Source organism: Natator depressus, chromosome 2 (genome assembly GCF_965152275.1).
Source record: "Natator depressus isolate rNatDep1 chromosome 2, rNatDep2.hap1, whole genome shotgun sequence".
NCBI classification, from domain to species: Eukaryota; Metazoa; Chordata; order Testudines; family Cheloniidae; genus Natator; species Natator depressus.
Genome location: NC_134235.1, coordinates 177,398,332 through 177,420,955, shown reverse-complemented (window position 1 = coordinate 177,420,955; position 22,624 = coordinate 177,398,332). Strand labels below are relative to the sequence as shown.

Genomic DNA, 22,624 nt, shown 5'->3' with positions numbered 1-22,624 from the left:
TTTGAGTTTTACACAGGTGCTGTTTTCTGTCTTACACTTTTATTTAAAATCTCCATTTGACCAGAGCATTCTTTGTATTGAAATGGTTATGCCTGTGACAGGAAAAAACAAACAAGAAAACAAGTTATGGGAATACTTCTTATTTTTCTTCGAGTAGTATCCCTGTGGGTGCTTCACGTGGCACGAGACGGGAAAGCGCATGTGCAGCCCAAACGAGCCCTGCTAATAAAAACCTCCGATCCTAGGCCCGGGACGCAGATACACCTAAAGTGGAGCATCCATAGGGACACACATCTTGAAGAACCTCAGTTACAGCACAAGATAAGTAACCCTCTCTTCTTCTTCAAGTAGTGTCCCTATGGGTGCTCCACTTTAGGTGTATTTGCGTCCCTGAGCCTAGGATCTTTGTGTTTTCATTAACTTGCTGAGGGCTCTTAGGTATAGAATGGGCCTCCAACTGCCATTCTTTATTTGAAATAGGAAATACAACTCATGGAAATGCTCAGGTTGTTACAGCACGTGGTTCGGGGGTTGGGGGTGGGAGGCATCTTGGGGCCCTGACCAAATTCTCAAAATTGCCTGAAGTGGAGTACCATTAGGAACACACTTCTTGAAGAACCTCAGTTACTGCACAAGGTGAATAACCCTCTCTTCAAAGTCAGGTATTCAAGCAAGCAAGAAATAAGTTCTTGTGCACTGATATGAGAAAACCCCTATTTCCAAAAGTTGTGGCACATTTTTTTTAAGCTTCTACTAACAATACTGTTAGGTCAGATGACCTGAAAAACAGCTCAAAATAGGGGGGGTGGGGGGAAGCTTTGTATCATTAAGAAAAGAGATGTCCTGGATATAGTTACATTTAGTAGAAAATATTGAGCTTCTAATTAGCTTACTGCTCTTTCTTTAACTGCTAATTTTAAAAAAATGTTTCCAGTGTACTTTTTTTAATTTAACAGTGGATGAGCCTTGGTCTTACCTCCGGATACTATATTAGGAACCACAATATTTTCAGTTCACTTGAAATTATGTGGTGGTCAGCTCACATTGGAAATCTTGGGAAACTTCTCAGGTTGTGTAGCATAAGGCAGAAGTGACAAAATTTCAAATGAGCTTGCCTTGGTGGGTGTAACAAGAATTGGAATTTAGCCCGTGGACTTCAGTGTTTAGCTGAAAGGAGCCTGTTTTCTTGATCTGGCAGCATCTGTGCATTGATATTTTCATAATTTCATTAGGGTGGAATAGAAATAGGGTTTGTTTGTTCATGTATGTAAATGAAACTATTGGTGGTATGTTACTGCTAGGGTTTGTTTGTATGAAATCTTTTAAAGGACTTGCTGAGCTAGAGAATACATTTATCCTATATTTATAGAATACAATGAGTATGGAAAAAAAAAAGACTGCTTTTGGAGATAACATTATGTGCTAGACACCCCTGTGAGACACTGATCATCTGTTTATTTAATCTCCTTTTTTATACTGCACTAGCACCCAGATCCTGATATCTAACACCCTGATTCTGCAAACACTCATGTGTTCCACTTTGTGCACATGAATAGCCCTATTGAAGTGAATGGGATTACTCATAGGGTGGTATCCTGGCCTCACTGGGTATGTGTACACTGTTCTAAAAGACCCACAGCACAGCCACAGCTCTCCCAGGTCAGCTGACTTGGGCCCACGGTGCTTGGGCTGTGGGTTGATAAAACTGCAGTGTAGATGTCTGGGCTCTGAGACCCTGCGAGGTCAGTCCTGGGGGGACTCTGCTGATCTGAGTCTTGGTGCTATAGATTTTTATTGCAGGGTAGACAAACTCCCTGAAGTCAATGACAAAACTCCCACTGACTTCAGTGAAATCAGGATTTCATCCATAATTCTTAAAGTTAAGCATGTGAATAAATGTTTGTAGGATTAAGGTCCAAGTAACAACCGGGAGGTATCAAGCACCCTTAATTCGTAACTACCCATTCTTCATGGGAGTTGAAAGCATTGAGAATTTTGCAGGAGAACTTAACACACAGTGAGAAAATATCTGTTTTAGATTCATTGTCTGATTTGACAGATTTATAAATAAAGCAAAATACTTTAAAATAAAAACAAAACCTCTTCATTATTACATAAGGTCAGAATGTATTATTCAGTGGTATAAAGCCATCTGATGTTTGGTTTATCTTTTTATTTTTTTTATTAGATAGCTGCTAATTCAGATACCAACTCTGCAGTGAAACTCTCTGTCCTCTATGTTAATTGACTATTAGAAGTTCCTTTCCATGTATGTGTGTACATAATTTGGCACATCCCAGTACTTAACATTTTTGTTTTGAAAGTATAAGTAAAGGAGTCATTGTAAGTCACTGGCTTCTCAAGTTCTATATAATTTGTACCAGATGTTCTTTTCCTTAGATAAGCTACTAATTTTATAACTCCACCTTTCAATTTGGATATACAGTAGAATTCACTTTTGAACGTATTGGGAAGAATTACGTGTATTTTGGAATAAACTATATCCACTGCTTTATTTTATAATCTATTTCCATTCTCCCTCTTTCCCTTATTTTAACAATTAACAGGCATTTGCCTGCTTGCAGGCTGAGATACTTACTTGTGGATAGGCTGGCAAGAGGGCGCTCGATATATTTATTATTATTATTATTTATATTATTATTATAGTGCCTGGGAGCCCTAGTCAGGGCCCAGGACCCCTCTGTGCATTGTTCAAACACAGAACAAAAAGGGTCTCTGTCCTAAAGAGCTTACTCTAAATGGACAAGATAGACACAGGGCGGGGAAAGAAGTAAAACACATAAGCAGAGTGAACAATAGGATGGCAGGAAACAGCATGTGAGTTCCTTGATTGATTTATTTATTTATTTACTTATTTTGTGGGTTTAGTTAGGAGGGGATAAGCTGAAGAGAAGGGAAAGTGAGGGGAACTGGGAGGGAGAAGATGGTTAGAGGAGTGATTCTGAGGTAAAGAGCTGGTGATGAAGGGGTAGGGTTGGAGCAAAAAGACAATCAGCACAGAGCAGAGAAAATTTAGTCAAAACTGTAGCAAGTTCTCCAAAGGACTCCCAAGGTCCGTGCTCTGGCTGCTTCTGCCCTACCGGCTGGAGTCTCTGGCTGACTCCTCTATGCAGCTTTTTCCCAAGTCCACTTGTTGGGGGTGAGGAGAGAGACCACTCCTAGTGCCCCAGAGTGTGTGTGAGTTCTCCCCTTGGGGTCCAGGAGGGTAGTGGGGTGGGGGGCTGTACTTTCCCTCCTCTCCTCCCAGTGCACAGTCCCTACCTTGGCAGGTTCCTCTTTCAAGTATATTTATATTATACCTTCTTAAGTCACCCCCTTCTACTCAAAAACCCCAACCAAACAAACAAAAAACAAAACAACCTCCCCCGCAAAAGCCTCTGAAATAAATAATCAATTACAAAAAACATAAAGGTAAATGAATAAAATTAAACATAAGCCCCCAAATCCTATCTCAAACAGTTTTGCAAAAAGATGTGCCAGAGAGACTCCATGAAGTCAACTGGGGACTTCACTTTTGCTATTTATTTTACATGGAAGGCTCATAGATAGTATGGTGATGGGCAACAATATAAAATCCTAAAATACATTTAAAAACCAAACCAAATATACAAGAAGTCCAAGACTTACGTTGCAAGTGCTTTAGTATTGCCCACATGTAAATGGAACATTTCTCATTTTTTTTATTGATAGGTAGAGCAGCACAGCAACACCTACTTTAGGTATATACTTGGTGCCACTGGTATCCATACATTCACATAAGGTAGAGCACGCCAGATTTGTTTCATTCTTGGCTTTCACTAGCCGGGCTTGTTCATATCCCCTGGTCCAGCCATAGTGGAGACTTCTTACTGAATTGCTTGACATCAGTCTGTTAAGTGAGTTTGTCTGGGTTTTTACCAATCATATCCCTTTTTTCAATCCACTGAGTAGAATCCATCTCTGTCCTATAGATAGTATACAATACCCCTTTGAAATCTTTCTAGTGATACCAAAGAGGTTTGAGGAATAAAACCTTGTGAATGAAAAACTGTTTGCTTGATGATTGTTCTTAAAAAAAAAAAAAAAAAAAAAGACTAATGTGCACTGCTGTTAAAGCACGCAGATTGTATCACATCTTCAGATTTTTGTAACCTCTTTCTTTGAGTGGTTGAAATAACAGCTCAGTCATTTTATCCAAATTCAGCTGCTTATTAACATCGCTGCTACTACTGGCATTTCCTAGGAGAAATGGTTGATGGTCTGTCTGGTTCGTAGTGGACATGTGCTAACATCTCAAAAAGCACCATCACAGTTGGTACTAACTGGCAGTCTTATTTCAGGGTCAGGTATTCATAGGCTGAAGTCCCAAATGAAAACTTAGGCTCATATGTAATGCAGTGCAGTACTATGGGAATGTTGAAGCATTGGTAGTACTCTCCTTTGGAAATAATATATACATTAATGCCTGAAGTTTGTGGGCTGGGTGTAGATAAAGATCACTTTTTGACTATGGTGTCCTGGCCTACATTTCATAAAGCAGGTTCAGATGTCCAAGGTGCTGTGCACATTAATTGTTGAGTCTGCTTGTCTACACAGACTCTTTCCAGCTAGTGTTCATCTCATTGCTTTATAAACAGCTTTGAGTATTCTGCATGAAAGCGGCTATGGAAAAATAAATTGTATTCTGAAGTAAAGGGCATTAGAGCTTTTAAAAATAAATTACCAATACTATCAGACAGTCGTATCTGTTCTAATAGAATTTATTTCTAGTGTGCCAGTCATAGTAGTTAGGTGCTATATACACAAATTGAACATTAATTCGGCAGAAAAAGATCATAGTTTGTGACCCAAAATGCCACTAGATGTGTAACACAAGATGTGTGACGGGTAAGTTTTTTTTAGAAGAGCATGGAAAAAATTATAGTAGGACATAGTATTGAATTCTTTTTCCTTCTCCAAAATGTCTAGTGATAAATAAGTGATCTCTTTTCATAGGAATGAACTGGGGAATCTCTGACATCCTATATTCTCTACTTTTATGCTTTCTATTAGCATAGGTATCAACAAAATCCTAAGTTATGAGGTGCTTGACCTAATTATCTTCAAACATACTAGAAAGGGGTTGGATCAAGGAGATATTGGTGGTAGGTATGTTGTGAGGAATTAGTCTAAGAATACTTCTCAAAAGAGATCTATGAACTCATGATCAGTGTTTCAGCTTGCATGACTGTTTCCAAACATAGAATGACTTTGCCTTCTGAAGCAGCGTGAGCAAATAGTCTTCCACAGAATTTAAGTTTTAATTGTGGGGCACTGTGACAGGGTGTACCAGACCTTTGTGGCCCCTGCTAGAGGTCCCTCTGCTCTGCTCCACCCCACCCCAGGAAGCAGTGAGGTGGGAAGAAAAGAGTAGCAAAGATGGGTCCTCCAGGCCTGCCTAGAGAAACTTCATGAGGGCAGCCATCTTGGAAACTAGAGAGACATGGTCCTCCAAGGGCTAGCAACAGAGCCCAGCAGGTTCATATAAAAGGATCTGCAAGGCCTTAGCAGATCAGTTCCTGGCTGTCCAAAGGAGTCTGAAAAGTAGTCAGAATGAAGGGCTGGCTGAGTTTACACTGAGACTACAGAGGGAGAAGAACCTGAGGATGTTGGTCCTGAGATAGGTCTGGAGCTAAAAGGGCATGGTAGGAAGTGTCCCATGGAAATAGCATCAGAGGGTTGAAGTTGAGCCATACATGGCTGCTGTTTATAGGGTCCCTGGGTTGGAACCTGGAGTATTGGGTGGGCCCGGACTCCCCTACCATCATAGATAAAGTGGCATAAACCCCAAAAGGGACAGAGCTTATTTGGGAGCCGTACCAAAGGGCTGAATTTAAAAGGCCCAGAGCTGGGCTGAAGACCCTAGGAAGATCCAGAATCCTGGATTCTTTAATACCCTGGAAGGGGTTCATTTGGACTTTGTGACTTAGCCAAAGCATCAAGCCACTAAGGAGCTACCAAGGCCAGCCTGCAGGCGACACCAGAGGTGAGAAAGGAGTGCGGTACTACACCCGGCCACTAGGAGTCCCTCAATAGGCCGTGAGTAACACTGGTTGCAGAATTAATCGATACTCAGTAACTGTTTGTTTTGTAATGGGTGGGCCCATGTCTCATCAGAATAATTATACTTCTAATGCATTCCTTGATGAAGACTCTTGCCTTATATAAATAACTACCAACCACTGATTCTAGGAAATTCCAGATACCTACAATTCCCATTGACTTGTGTGGAAAATAAGCACCTACCAGAACTGGCCTGTGGGACAAAAATAAACATTCCTGTTTGGAGAAAACAGAACTCCCTGTGTGTGTGTGTCTGTGTGTATATGTATATATAATATAAATACACTCAATTTGTTTTGTTCCAAAAGTGATTTTGAGTACGTACATTTAGGAGTAGGGGATCTAGCTCTGAAAATCAGAACCTTTTAGGTGTCTTAAGTTGGGCAACCAAAAATCGAAGCACCCAAAATTCACTAGTCATTCTTCAAAGGACTAAAGGCAGTGCTTAATTTGTAATGAAAGAGATGCCAGGGATCAGGCAATTTGTTTACTTTCATAACTGATGCAGCAAGCCTAGAGGTGCCGGGACTACAAACTGCCAAGACTAGAGGTGCCAGGGCTTGGCCCTGACAAGCCCCGGCACAAATGAAGTACTGACTAAAGGTGACATGCAGGAAAACCAAGCAGTTAACCTTTGACACATCTTCTTACGTGAATATGATATACAGAAATCATAACAAAGTCTCTTTACTTAGAAATTATTTGGAACAAATCTTGTTGGTATTACTCATGGAGGGTGAAGTCTATGAATTTCTCAGAATATTATAAAAACACTTCTGGAGTCGAGCTTTGCCCTTGCCAACTGTGAATGTGAAATTTAATGGAAGTGTGTTAAATGCATGACCTTGATGTAGAGAATATTTATTCTTGGGTGTTGTTTCTTTTTTACAATGTGCTTCCATTAATAACTTTTTTTAAAAGCAGGGTTCCGCTTTACTGTACATTGGTTTATTGGAACAGGGTTAGAATTTGGTCAGCCAGAAAAGAGTTCACAAAAAAGGCCATAAATAAAAAGAAAATTATGATCAACTTTTAAACAAATATTATACGAGATGCTATGCTTTTGGCCTTTGCCAGTGCCTCTTTGATTTTTGCTTTGCCAGCCATTTTCCCATCTTCTACTGCTTTGAGTATGGAGGTTTTGTGAAACCTGTTCTTTTGTTTATCTTTTGGGTGAAGCTTTTGTGTTGCTAAGAAACAAGGGGACTATCCAATAATGGGCCTTGTATTGAATTGATGGATTTTTTTTCTAGAGGTTGTATGATCAAATGAAAGTTCATGTACTACAGCTGTATTAGTGGCAGTAAGGGACAATGGGGCTAAAGCTTGCTTGCAATCATGAAGAAATAAGGGATGTAGAAAGGCCTCTACTGTAAGTGAAGAAGCGGTTTCCTTGCTTTGTTACTTTATGTATGTTTATACAGAAGGTAAAGAAGACATTATCTGAAACAATGAGCAGATGGAAAAATTGATAAACTAGACGGTAGTTTAGAAATTAGAGAGAAATCACAGTGGAATCTAGGGAGACTGTAGAATCTCAGTTTGCAAAGACAAAGATTCTCATTTTTCCCTCATTGTAAAATGGTTATTAGAAATAACATCCAGGTGAAGAGGAAATAGTAAAATGTGGAAATTACTTTGAGATTTTGGAAAAAGTTCTAAGAACCTGTACTTTTAGAAATTTCCTAAGGGTCTGAGTGAAGCTTCTCAGAAGAACCTTTAAAGACATTTACCTGATGTCTTAGGAATTGTTCAAAGAAATTTTCCTCTCTAAGCAAAGGTTTATTTTTTTAATCCTATACATTGAGAGTGAAACCATGTGTGGATCTGGATGAGGATTGCATTGCAAAGATTCTGGAGACTGTCCCAGCTGCTTTCTATATTATTAAGACATCTAGTTCAGAACAGACCTCAACGAGTATTCTCCTTGTAACCTTTGCCCTATCTAATTATAGAGATTGGGTTTTGAAACTGAGATTGTCAATGTAGACATATATTATTTTATGGTAATAAAATCTTTATAATCCCAGATGTTTCAGATCTTGTGAAGCTACATGTTTGCAATTCCTCATCTATAAGCAGAAGATTTTAGACTTAAAAGCTGTTTTTGCCTTTGGTTTCTCTGTAAGTGCTGGGTGGAATAGTGTATAATACATGATGGTGTGGTATAAAGATTTCATTGGCATGTGTTTGAGGGTTGCAACACCCTGAGACCACCCTGCCTCCTTAGGAATTTAAGCCTTTCAGTAATGCAAAACCATTGCATATTGTGATTCTCAGAACAGAGTAATTTTTGGACAAAGAAGAAAACATTCTTGTGGCAGGTAGATTTTTAAAAAGCTCCTTCTTAAAACTCTTCAGAGATTTGGCATGTTAAAAGTAGTTCTAGGGAGGCGGATTCATTTATTTATCATTGAATTCTTTTCTATTCTAGATATTTATTTAGATTTTTAAAACATAAAAAAGTATGCATTCCTTGCTTTGGACATAACTCACAATTATATCGGAAGAGGCTGACAAATAAAACATCAAACAATAAGACCCTTTCACTGTAAGCAATGGTAATCAAGCTGCTCTAAGATTCAGCTCATCCCACTCCGCAAATCCTGGGAAGTAGATGAACCTGGTTGTCTGACTGAAAATTTTACAAATGTGGGTTATTTTGAGACAAGTTTTAGAGCAAATTCCAAAGTGGAACATCCCTCATGTAGAAAACCAAGCCAACAGGTCCTTTTCATTTCTATTGAAGGGCTCAAACTCAAGTGAATCAGATGATGTCATTTGAGGCAGGATAGCCCAGGGTGTAATTCAGATAACCACCTCCCAGACTATTTAGGGTCTATAAGTTAAAACCAGCACCTTGTTTTCTCAAACAGCAATGTGCTGATGTTTGTGCTTATCCCAGAGTACTGGTCTGAAACTCCACTTAGTAAGTGGGATACTTCATTTTGCACTAGCTTTAGTTTTCAAGTGGTCTCAAAATGTAACTCATTACAATAGTGGTAATATTGAAGTATCGTTTTGAAGATAAAGCAGTAGATAACCATGGCAAGATCTGTATCAGAGAGGAAAAAAATCCCACCCTGTTCATTTAGTGCAAATAAAAGAAAGTGATCTTGCCCACAGCTACTATCTGGGCATCCATGGGCAACTACTTGGGATCTAATAAGGTACTCACATTGTGCACCGGTTACAAATGGCTGACACACTTCCTCAATTATGGGTGTTGATAGATTTGTCATCTCTTCCAGCTGCTTCCTCCAACCCACCAACATTAGTTGCATCTAATCTAGGTTAAGTCATAGCCCTCATCCAAGCCCATATAGACTGAGTTATTCATTACGCAACATTAGCCCGGTATGATATGATAGCAGCATAGTGCTGGGTGTCATAGAAAATACATCTCTGCTCCTCGTTCCTCACTTTCACCAGTCTCAAAAACAACTGAACAGGAACGGTGAAAAAACAGATCCCTTTAGTGCCCCTGTGAGAGGGTTCTTGAGGCAAAGGAACAATTGCCTACAGTTGTCGTCTCAGAAAAATTAAAAACAGAGCCACTCTGGATTAATGGGTGAGGTGGTCAGATGTGCGTAACAGTGCTGCATTTATCACAGAGTGCTGGCTGTGGTCCTGGGTTTGCTTTGTACCTTTGGAATGAGAAATTCTGTGTATTAAATCCTTTCTGAAGGATTTGAAGGAAATACTAGGCTTTTCTTGGTGTGCCCCAGACACGTTAGGGTTTGAGATGGAGTGAACAGGAAGTGGTAGTGAATGGGAAGAGTCTGACAGGATGTGGGATAGATAAACTTGTCACCTGTGTAGAGGATTATGCACAAGCATTCCTCTCTTAAAGAGGCTGCAGACAGAATTTTCATTAAAGTCCTGGGAACTGTAGCAACTCCAAAACTGAGTAAAATTGAAATTGGAGTGAATACAGAGCAAAATGCAGTTATGAGTGATGATGGGGCAACAAGTGCAATGTGACTTAAAATTAATGTCCACTTCTTGAGAGGCCTGCTGAGGCCTCAGAGCACGTATGTAGCTTTTACCCCACTGTTCATCTTCAGTGACTGAGTGAGCATGTAGATTTTTTTTTACCTAGACATATTGCTACTCTGGCCTTATGCCATCTTTCTGTGGTTGGCTGGCAGTAGTGATGTGGTGACTGTACTGCATGCAAACAGTGCCATGAGATTGAGGTAAAGGAACTAGATGTGACCCTGTTCATACTATATGATTAATGTCTACGATGCTGTTCCTTTCCTGTAACCAATTTTAGAGCATATCAGGGCAGTTCTCACCATTTGGGATTAATATCACTCTACTTTTTGTGAGTTGAGCTTCTTCCCTTAGTGTAGCTAACTGGGTGTCTGCCTCATTACTTGACTTTAGTTAATATAGTGTTTGGACTTGGTTGTCCTTGGGGTACTCCATGTTATTTGGAAACGTACACTTTAAAATAAAACAAAAGCAACCAACACTTTTTGTTTAAAATAATTTATATTTATTGTTTCCTAAAATTCACTGTATCTTCAGTTCCATGTTCACCTGTAAACCCAAAGGGAACACCCCCATCTGTACTGCCAGTGTTGCACATTAAAAATAGTTTTCCTTCACCAAAGGCTCACAGCTGGTTGGATTTGTTTTCAGTCTGAAGATACATTGTATAGTATTTGTCCTTTTCACATAGTGCTGAACTTTAATGGGTTGAGCTATCTTAGCTTTCCTTTGTAAATTAATTCTGTTTCAATTCTAATTATACTTTGCACTTATATAGGGCCTTTTATGAAAACATCACAAAGCACTTTACAAAATTAAGTCTAACGACATCCCTGTTAAGAAGGTATCGTCTCTTTGCAGATGAGTAAACATAAGAAGAAAGAGGTTAAGGGCTTGATTTTGAAGAAGTGCTGTGCATTGATTTAAATGGCAGCTGCAGATGGTCTGAAAACCAGCCCTTAGTAGGCAATATGTAATGTCAGTAGCTAAGATTAAAATATATCTTGGAAGTTGTGGCTCAAACCCTACTTTTAGCCTTAGCTACCAGATAATGCTCATTTTCTTTAAATTCAATCTATGTATAGCATGGAAAATCTGTTGCTGTTGCATAAAATTACATTGAAATGATAGGAAATTATCTTGAAGAACGCAATCGTAAGTTACATAGATAGAACCCTTAGGATTCTACACCTTTGTAATCTATATATAAAACAAATATTTTTCTCACATTTCTGCAAGGTAATGCCATGCATACATTTGTAGAAAATGGACAGTAGTGTCTGTAATGACAAAATACATCTAATATTAGTAAAAGTCCATTGAGTAGTTTCAGGTTTTCCCCTCAGGTTCTGCTTCTAGCTTTTTTTCCACTGAGTACTGAAGAGGATAAAAATATCATGGCAGTTTACAGGAAAAGGAGCTGATATTTAAAGCAAGCATACACTGAATTTTCTTTTCAAGGTCTGTGTAGTCCAGTATTTTACATTGGTGTTAAAAATGACATTACCCAACCAATCACATACCAGAGCATCTACATTATTGGTATAATGCTGAACTAGCCCATACTATGCATACAACCCCACCTAATAAAATAAAAACATGGCAGTTTTTTCCATATAGAAATAACTGACATATTAAATTACACTTTAAAAGAAATAAAATAAATGTAATACTTTTGACTGAGTTCTACAAGGATGTTGGTCAAACAGTGATTAACATCATGTGTGGTATAATCCTCAATGTTTACAGTTGGTTAGGGACTATAGTATTACATTAGGTGATGGGAATCAACCTGGGGAGTGCCTTGTTGTAGAATATGCATTAAACAGAATTCTCTCTGCACCGACTGAATTTATTGATTAATCCCACTGCCACATGGATTTTAAATTACCTTGACAAATGATAACTTATTTAATACTGTCTGTGACTTGTGTTTATGGAAGACAAAGTTCGTCGGGTCCTTCTAAAGAAAAACAACAATGTGCCAAATGTAATTTTAGTGTGGAGTGTTAAGAATGGTATAATTATATCTTACAAAAGTGTGTGATTTTTTGCAGATAATAGCTCTAGCAGATGCGGCAGAGGAAAACCAAACCAATATGTTCCAGGCATTCACAAAGTTGAAAAGTGCCACCCAGCTGTTGATTATGCTGATTAGTCTGTGGCAGAAGCTCAGCACTGACCAAGTTGCTATTCTGGAAGCTGCGTTTTTGCCATTAATGCAGGATACCCAAGAGCTGGTAAGGATCTGTGAGATTTACTGAAAATCTGGATATGTGGAAAAGTACGAACTGATCAATTAACTTGGTTTTCCCAATGTGTTCTGTAAATGGCCATTCCTTATAATGGAATGTAATATTTCCCTTCCCACTATACTGTATTGAAAAACTTTATTTAAAAGGGTTGTTTTAAGATTTGGTTGAGTCTACTTTAAATCCATTCTTCCTCATCAACTGTGGTGAAGCCTTCGATTTGTACATCTCAAGGTTTGCATTCTACCAATTAACTTTCAAGTTAGCCAGTCCTGGCTTGTCAAACCAAATGGAAATATTTCATATATCTAATATAGCTGTATATACAGCTATTTAAATGCTGGTGGCAATTGTGATAATAGTTTTGTAGTTTGTTGTTGTTTGAATGAGTTGTAATAGGTCTTATCTGCATTGTGGATTTGCTGCAGTTATAGTCGGTGTCTAGCCACCAGTGTAACTGCACTGGAGCAAACCCCTACTGTAAATAGGCAAAGTTGCTATATATTATGATTTACCCTGGTTTTAAGCTTGGGGTAAGCACCACTTGTGCAGATAGCAGCTTTTTTAGACTGCACCAGCTACATCATTGGCTGTTACTAAGGCAAATCCCCAGCCTACACAAGGCCTTAGATTAAAATAGCACATCCTTAAAAACACATTCCAGATACTGGAAAATGGCATCTTGTTTTAAAAGACCTACTAAAAAGCATGTTTGAAAATATTGACTATATAGACCATATTGCTGGCATAGCGTAGTCTATATTTCTGTTAATTTTTCCTTTGAGCCTTTGCCTGTAAACAATCTTTGTAGTAACTTCCACAGCAGTCAATTATGACATCACAGACCGGATTTAGGATTACAATTTCATGTGGAGAATAAACAGGAGAAGGTGAACTCTTGAAAAGAATGTCATAAAGAAAGGGTTATTAGTGACAAATGGAGAAGAAGACCAGGTGAATTTTTAAGGAACAAAGGTTCTGTTAACGGTAATATTCAATATCTTATTAATAAAGCACAGGAAAAAGATTTCCTCTTACATGCTACTGATTATGATAAGTGCTTTACATTTTCAAAGCCTTTCACCAGTATCTAATTATTCCTCATAGCACCCTACAGGATAGGTAAATTTTATAGATGAAGATACTAAAAAACATAGATGTTAAGTAGCTTGTTCAAGGCCACATAGAGCCTTAAACAATTGTGTCCTGAGGCCCATGTGTGATTCACTACTCTGTGTCAGCAGCTTTTGTCAGGCTTGACATACTCACTGCACCGTTCACACTGGTGCCATGATATTTATTTAAAAGGTGATGTAATATATTGTTTGATATCTAATAATACACTGGTCATTAATGTCACTGTGAAATGTTTGTTCCAGTTCTACAGGTAAATTATGGATATTCTCTGATATTATGTCCTGTAAACAGACAAAACCCTCCTGCAATTTTGTAACAGGGTTAGGTGTGACTGGGTAGATTGCTGTGTTAGAGCTGCTTAACCCAGCGACGCTCAGTACAGACTAGTATGCTGGCTGGCAGCGTCCTCATATGAGAACTACAGCAGCAGACCTTTTTAAGGCGCTAGGGGTTACAGAGCAGGCAGTGACATAACCCCTCACTGTCATGTTCTGGATTGTACCCCAGAATGTGACAATATTATCCTGTGCTTTATTAATAAGAAATATATACGGCACAATTTGTTTATATAATAGATATGAGTTACAGGACACAATCTTATTGAACAGTAAAATTCTCACGTCCAGTCCATACTGTGAATATATCATCTGTGTGCAGATCTCTATTGTATTCTGTACTTGTTTAATGTCTGAGTGTTCTATGGTTGTGTGTAAACATACAGACCATGCACTAGAAAAGCACATTACCATTAAGAAATCCATCCTACAGTTTGAAGAGAAGTTTGACACACATCTCTTTTTGAAATGGAGACAATATTGTACAACTCCTGTCAGAATTGAATGGGGAAATATATTTAATGAAAACAGAATGGAAAACTAAAAAAAAAAATCTAAAAAGCCATTTGAATATTAAATTGCATACTCTTAATTCACAATTACATTATAATAAGCTGTGCTGATCTATTACAATGTAAACTGAATCCAGGTTTCATTATATATCCAAATTTTGGGCTGGTCAGTAGCCATTTTAGCAAGCTTGGGCTAAGTTCCAAACGCACCTAGGAATACTCGTTGTTTCAGCTAGAAAACAAGTGAAACTTGGTGTTTCACATAGTTTTTACCCCAAACCTGGAAAAACAGTGGGCATTTGGGCTTTGGTGTTTGGACTTACTGAAACCTGAAACTCAAAGTGAAAAAGTCAGGGGTGTAAATTCACATGAGCTAAATCAGCAGAAGGTTCATTTGAGTCCCCTGAAAGTGGAAACTATCTGGTTTTGCATGGCTCACTTTTATTGTCCCATTAGGGCTTATACTACTGTATTGCTTTGACACACTTTCTGGTACAACATGGGAAAATCTGTTATGTATCTTAAAATAAGAGATACCACTTTAATATATATCTCGATGTGGTTTTGATATAGTAGTTCACAATTTTCCACGTTAAGATGCAAGACCTCACATATAAATGTTGTGGGGATGTGAATCCTGCAGAGAGGCTGGGATGACAAATGTAAACCTGAAATAATGGGTTGGAAATTTAAAAGAAGCCTTTACCGAACTATTGAAATACATCCCATATTGTAGTTATTATGGTACTACAAAAAAGTTATTATGGTACTACAAAAATCTGAATGTAATTTAAAGAGAAGTTTAGATGGGGGGAGGGAAGCTTCTGACATACCAATGGTATTTACAGACAGAAGCTCCCAGCTAGTGTTCAGGTTTCCCCACAAGCAGTTGAGTGGAATGTGGTGAAAGAAAGTACTCTGAAGAATTTTTATTTACTCTTCAAACAATTCTGCACAATGGTTTGTTGTATTTTTATTTGGGTGGAATGTGTTAGAAGATAGTTTGGATACAATATACCTCTCTAGAATATTTTCTGCTTCATGAACATGAAACTCAGAAAGTGCTTTTTTAATAAAGGGAAAATATTTAGAACATACCATTACTGTAAAAAAAAACAAACAAAAAAACAAAAAAAAAGTTCTTCTAACCATAACGTCAACATTATTCTCATACATGCCATTCCATTTAGAAGAGATTGCTGCTTGTTTTCTGGACCTGCCAGGCACTTCATTTGGACACTTAGCATAAGAGTATTTCAGTGTTTCGAGTTCCCATTGACAATAAATAGCTTCTCAGACTAGTAAACAGTTCCTGTTGCAGAACATATCATGGTTTACATACTCTTAATTGAAGTAAAGTCTGGTTTTGCCACCTACAAAGATATGTCAAAATAAAAAGAATAGTGCATTCTTTGAAAATAAAGTTCCTGAAAACTAAGGTTGTGCTTTTTTCTTGTGCTTTGGTAACCAAAGGGTCTTTAGGTCTCTGAAAATACCTATCTTTTCCCCTTCTCAATCCCTAAGGAGCTTTGGGCAGGTCTATATTACCACATAAGTCAATCTAACTTACGTCACTCCCAGGTGTGAAAAAGCCCCCCCTGAGCAATGCAAGTTTCATGCTGTCCACACGGCACTGTGTCAGCAGAAGACATTTACCTGCCGACATAGCATACGCTCCTCTCCAAAGTGGAGTAATTATATAGATAGGAGAACTCTCTCCCGTCAGCATAGTGCATCTTCACCAGATGCACTGCGCCAATGTAGCACTGTAGTGTAGACTTTCCCTGTATCATGGCTATCATTATACTTTTAGCTAACTTTATATACTAATACTAAAACTCCATCCATCCATCCATCCATCCATCCAAGGAGTGCTAAGTGAGATTCTCTTGGACATCTTGAGTGGAAGTAGTATCTAGTTTGATACTAGTAAAGCAAAACTTTTCTCTGTGATTCCTTCTTTTATTCCATACAACTCCCGACATCTGCTTAGTCCAAGGAACATAACATCAGGATCTGAACCAAATTAAATGAGTTGGCACTAGAATGAGGCTATAAGGCTGTCCTTGCAAGATGCATGTTAAAAATTCAGTGTTATTTGATGTGATAAATTTGCTCGTTTTGTCTGACAAAACAAACAGTGTTGATCTTTCTCCCATTGAAGCTGAAGGCAAAACTCAATAGAGGGAAATCATGGTTGAAATCTATTGAAATCAATAGCAATTTTGCCCCTGGCTTCAATCGGAGTAGGATTGAGCCCATATTTAAGATATTGTGGAAGAACGTATATGCAATTAAGAGTGCTTCAGTTAAAGTGGAGCTCTATGGTACACCCTATTATACTTTAATATATATAATCTATGTTATTTTTACTCACTATTTTACAAGTTAAAATGTATTTTTTAGAAACTGTGTTTTGGGGTGGTTTTGGAGGAAAAAAAATCTGACTATAGTATGTTTGTTGATGTCTTGAGGTAATAAACATTTGTGGGTTTTTTTAATAGAACTGATGAATATTTTGCAGAGCTATCTCTTTTATTATTAGCTTACTAAAGAGGAGAACAAGAATATGGATGGGGGGGGGAAATAAAAAAAGAAAGCATGGAGTTATTCTTCCACTGATTTTTTTTTTTATTGTCTTGATTAAATTGATCTGGAGAGAGAGAGAGATTCTAAACATGTTGAGTTTGTGATAGAGAATATGTTTACAATAGGAAATCCTTCTGGGAGGGCAGGATATTTATCCAGGCTAATTTAAAAGGTTCAAAGGGTTCATACAGTGCAGGATAGTTGTGATATTATGGTTGTATGGCGTCTGGATTGAGTGATGATTCAGATGTCTTATCACTACAGTTATTAAAAACCTCTTTGTTTATAAAATTACAAAGGAAAAAATTCTGTCACTATTAACTGCATAATTTTATGACTGATAGAGGACCCTCATAAATGTAGTGGTTTATTTGAACCTAATCAAAGAATAAATATTTTTATGGTTCCCATGATGTTACCAAATAATGTCGTCATAGGAATTTCACTGCACAAAATCACCCATTCTCTATTATAGTCAAATTTCTGATGTTATAGTTAACGTTTGCTAGGCGATGCCTTTTTGATTTTTGCTATCTTTTTTTTTCTTTTACATTTGATATAGCTACCAGCTAAGTTGTTTCCACACTCAACCTTTAATTAATCTCATATTACAGTTTTAATTTGGGGAAAGAGAAATGTTTGAAGGTAGAAATAGTTATTTTTAAAATAGTTGACTATGTTATGTAATGCTGTGAACTTGAGTTAATGATCTTACTGAGTTACAGAGAAAATATGGACACCGTATATGTTAAAGCAGAATAACATGAGGAAAACATTGTGGCAAAAGCAATTACTAAATGCCAAATAATAGTCCTATTGAAATTAATGTCAAGTGAAGTTAGAACAGGATTTGGGTGTAAGTGGGAAAGAAAGAGAATAGGATCGCTAATTTGACAAAAAAGCAATCTCCTAGCATTTGTACATGATACAGGCTTTTTGTTTGTTGCATATTTTTGTTTCTTTAACACAAAGAGCTCCACTTTGTGAAAGTGGATCCCTTCGTGACTGAAAGTTCTCAAGATTAAATATAAGTTGTAAGTGGATTAATTTTGAGATGTACAATTTTCTCAAGGCTGCTAATGTTCAACATTTCTTGACTCCTTCCCCCAATGTTTGCTGCTGTTAAAAACTTGTGGAGAATGATTTAAACTTTTTGGACAGCAATGTTCTTTGCATAACCCTTTTTTTAACCTATCAGGAATCTCAGCTTTGCTGTTTTCACTAATTAGCATATATGTATAGTCCAGACTCTGGAGTTCAGTTGAACTACAGTAAATCCGGACCAAGTCCCAGGGATGTCTCCACCCAATTCATGTCTTCTATAACAACTTTTTAGAATGGAAGAACCAAAGCTGTCATGCATAGTGTAGTGAGATAGTTTTTTCCCGATTTTTTTGCACCATTCAGTTTCTGTCAACTCCTCTTTAGTCCTAGTTATTTTAAATTGTATTTCTTTTGTCCATAGGCCTATAGAGATTACTTGTGGTTTTTGCAAATATTTTTCCAGCACTCCAAAGATATATCACTAGGCAGTGGCAGTTGGTAATGTGGGGTTAACAATTATATACCCCAGATGCTGGAATTGCTGTCAAAGCAAAGTCATTGTAGACTTTAACATCTTTCTTGGAAGTCTTTTCTTCTTCCATTGATGGAAGCTTATTCAGGGCTTTACGTAATTGTTGGCATAAAAGACACTCTCTAACTTGTCTCTTTTTATTCCTTTTAATCTTTCATATTTGCAGTGTTCAGCAAGACTATGAACTGCAGTAATAAAAACATCCTGGCTCCTCCTATTAAATTTGGTCCTTACATATATCATATTCTGTCTGTGTATGAAATGGGCATCTAAAGCCTCTTTCACTTTGGTTTATTCTTTCTTTTCCTCGTCGGTATGGCACATATCAGCATATCAGGATATCAGCAGCAATCTCACTATTGGCAAATATCAGGGAATTTACCTGGTATTTTTGTGCTTTGCCAGTTAAACCCAAAGCCACCTGGAATTGCTCAGCTCTTTGGATCCAGTAAGGTCAGTTGCAGGAGTTGCCAAAATTAAATTTCGATTACGTAGCCATGGGCTCCATTGCTGCACTGATACAGGGCTCTGTCTGCTTCATGGAGCAGCTTTCACAGGTCTCCTCCCTGATTTTCCATTTTCCCCACTTACTCACCACTCTGGTAGTCTCTTTGCTTTCCCAAATTCCTTCTTTAAAAAGAGGGATTCGCTTACTTCTGACACCATATTAGAGTAAGGATATAACACAAAAAGCCATGCCTTAAGCACTAGCTAGTGAACTTCCTGACTGAGAAGTTCCTACATATATTAAGCTTCCCCTCCAAGACATCATGATTTTCTTTGCTAACTATGGTGGACCAGGCACTCTAACCACTACACACTGTGTATTTGATGTATATATTTGGCAGGAGCTCCGTAGAGGGGGAACTTCACCACTTATTTTGAGCACAATCAGTAAATGCCAATAAATATCTGTAAATCATTCTCTTTTGACAGTTAATTTGCTTCATGAGAAAATGGTACACAACAGAGGTTTGAGTGAGGTAGGACAAACATACCAAGTCAAATCAAGCTGAATTCACTCTGATTCTTAACTATGAATTTCATGGACACAGTTGAAAAGGACAAATTCTCTGCAGGGCAAAAAAGGAAGGATTAGTAGAACCCGTGAAATCCTGTGGTGACTTAACCTGTATTACAATACAGTTTCACCTGCTGCTTCCTGCCCTGAAGGGTTTACAAACAATCCTTGCCCTCTTTGGCTATCTCCTCTGGTATTTTCCAGTCTTTTTGTCATTCATCTGCTATTCTTGCTGTGGTTGGTACGGGGAGGGGAAAAGTATATTTTTTCCCACAAGTCGTCTTGGTTTTGCCTGCTTGCTATAAAAAATATAATTAAAAACAAACTTTTGCAGGCATCAAATTAATTTGGTATTGTCACAGGGTGGCTGTGACTGGGTTGATTAAAGTAGGTCCAGTTCCCTCAGCCAGAGCAGATGCTCCTGTTTGGCCAATTAAGAGGGCGGGGCAATATCCAGCTTATAAAAGGTCAGGGACAGACCCAGTGAGACAGACCTGGTGAATCAGAGCTGGCTGAGTGAGCATCAGGCAGGTGAAAGCTACTAGGGGAGTGTACAAAGTCCAGGTAGGAAGCAGAAGATGTTTCCCAGTGGAAGGCTGAAAGCAAGGGGAACAACAAGAGGGTTTCACTGGCTGACATCTTCAAACTAGAGCTTGGGCCAGAGGGTTGAAGGTAGGAGTAGCAGCAGAGGGCGATGGCTGCTGGCTGTAAGCTGGAGTGCTGGAGCCAAGGGCTAGAAAAGGCTTAAGACAGGAGTAGCAGCAGAGAGGGGCTTACCTGCTGACATCTCCACGCTAGAGAGCTGAACCCAGGGGAAGAGTAAATGGGCAGAGGGGAGTGAGGGATGCTCACCTGGTTAAGATGACCTCCCAGCAGAGAGGCTGTGGGGGGTTCCTGCTATGAAGAGTAGGGTTCCACTCCACTCTTGAAGGGTTGGGGTGGCTGTCTTGGCAGAGAGACAGTAGAGGCCTAATGCCAGGGCGGCATGTCCTGAAAGCTAGAGCATGGTGAGAGATGCTGGGCATGTACATTTCATGTACTATATGGGCTATGCTGGGGAAATTCTGTACGGTGGTTGTGGGACTCTTTTTATGGCTTACATGCATTGGCCTGTTATAATAAATTAAACCCACAATAGCCATTTGTACTAAGAAAAACTGGATTGTTTGGGCATGGGGGCGGACTCTGAAAGGGGAAAATGAGGCAAGTGCATCTGTCATGCTGCGGCCTGTCAAGGGGGATCATTCCAGGTAGGGCCACCCTGTGACAGGTATATATGTGCATAGTTTTACAAATGTTATTACCAAAAGGGACGATTATGATCATGCAGTTTGTGCTTCTGTGTAACACTGTGGTGCCTGCATCAAGCCCATAACTTCTGGTCGAGTTAGAGCATAACTTTTAGACCGACATCCAGTTTTGATTTAAAGACTTCAAGTGATGGAGAATGCACCACATTGCTTGGAAAGAAGTTCCAATGGTTAATTACCCCTTACTAAAAATAAAAGCACCTTATTTCTAATCTGATATTTGTCTATCTTCAGTGTTCAGCCATTGTATCTTATGTCTTTGTCTGCTACGTTAAACAGCCCTCAACTATCAGAAATCTTCTCTGTGTGTATTTACTTAATAACTGTGATCAAGTCACTTCAGCCTTCTCTTTGTTAAGCTAATTAGATTAATCTTCTTTAGTGTCTGATTTTACCTAAACTGCAGAAGTGTAGTAACTGCTGAATGTGCAATGCACCGTGGCATTTCACAACAGTTTTCATCTAGACTTCTTAGTGACATCGCTGATGCATTACAGTGAACAACAATTCTCTTTCCCAGTATGTGCTTCAAAAGATCTTCATGCATTTGCAGTCCGTAATGGAATCCCTTTCATTTCTATTGATTTCATTTATTTCAAAGAAGTCAGAATAACGTCAATGGAGAGTCCTGTGGATATTTTTTTCTTGACTGAATGATCTGTAGATCCAAGGTAGGGTCAGCAGCATGATCTTGTACAGTATATTGCACTGCTGTTTTAAATGAACACTGGTTAAAATTAGTATTAAAAACACCCCCAAAATTTCCTTACCTATATAATTAACATTTTTAAAATAATTAAAACTGAAGGTACTTTAAAACATAACTTTACCCTTCATGTTTTGCATGCAGTTAGTTTACTTTTTTGCATTACATTAATCGCAGACAATGAAAGTAGACTGGTCAGTTTTTCTTTCTGGCTGTCTCACGCTAGCAAAGTGCTGCAGTACTTTAATTGTAGATATTGCCATGGAATGTTAACATCTAAATAAAATTGGATATCTTTGGCTTTGTTTGAGAAAATAAGATGGAAACATTCTGAACAATCTTGTGAAATTTTGTTTCATGACTGTTAATACACCATGGCTAAGTAGGTCCTCTCTTTCGAGAACCAAAGGCAGTCAGATCTGTTTCCAGAAGGCCATATTAGCACTCAGTCACCAAGGCACCTGTCTTCAAATGGTCTTCCCTTAAAGGCAGGAATGATTAAGGCAGCAATAGGCTACTGTTTCTTTTGTAGGGTAAATGGCAGGGATTCTTAGCCATCCTTTTGCTTTAAACCCTCCTTTGGTTATTTTCACCTCTTTTTAGGGACAGATTTTTTCCCAACAAATGTTTATCTAGCAACATGTATCATGCATCCCAGTTCACAAAGACAGTGTTGTCTGCCAGTGAGGCCAAGGAAGAAGCCAGGTGCTCCCCCCATCTCAGCCTTGCTTTAGAAGATCAGGCAAACATTTTAGTTTGTTAAATGATCCCTGAGATCATAGACAAAATTACTATCACTTATTTTCAACAAAGCGCTGCCATTTTTACAGATGATACGATGGGAGATTCCTTGTCCGCTGGTCCATGGAAAACATCTTTCTTAATTTCATAAATTAATAATGATGTTAGTTCTCCCTCAAGTGTCTGTACAGTTGGCAGGGAGATTGCTGTACGTCAAACAACATCAACAGCCCCAGCAAGACAAAAATTCAATGGACTTGACTCAGCAAATAAAACTAAGAAAACTAAAGAAGTCCTTGATTGCCTGTAAAGATTTCTTGACTTTGTAAAATAATCCCTTCAGT

General features: G+C 38.4%; 1 protein-coding gene across 8 annotated transcripts in view; it reads left to right on the top strand.

Annotated features, from left to right (window-relative positions):
• BBS9 (Bardet-Biedl syndrome 9) overlaps positions 1-22,624 on the top strand; it is a 432,945-nt gene that overhangs the window by 205,322 nt on the left and 204,999 nt on the right. For all 8 annotated transcript variants that reach the window (XR_012638234.1, XR_012638233.1, XM_074945360.1 and 5 more), the window contains one exon: positions 12,159-12,341. Coding sequence is in view for 6 of the 8 variants with exons in the window: in XM_074945360.1 (XP_074801461.1) it covers positions 12,159-12,341 (183 nt within the window). In the remaining 2 variants the exon portion in view is untranslated. The remainder of the gene's footprint in view (positions 1-12,158; positions 12,342-22,624) is intronic.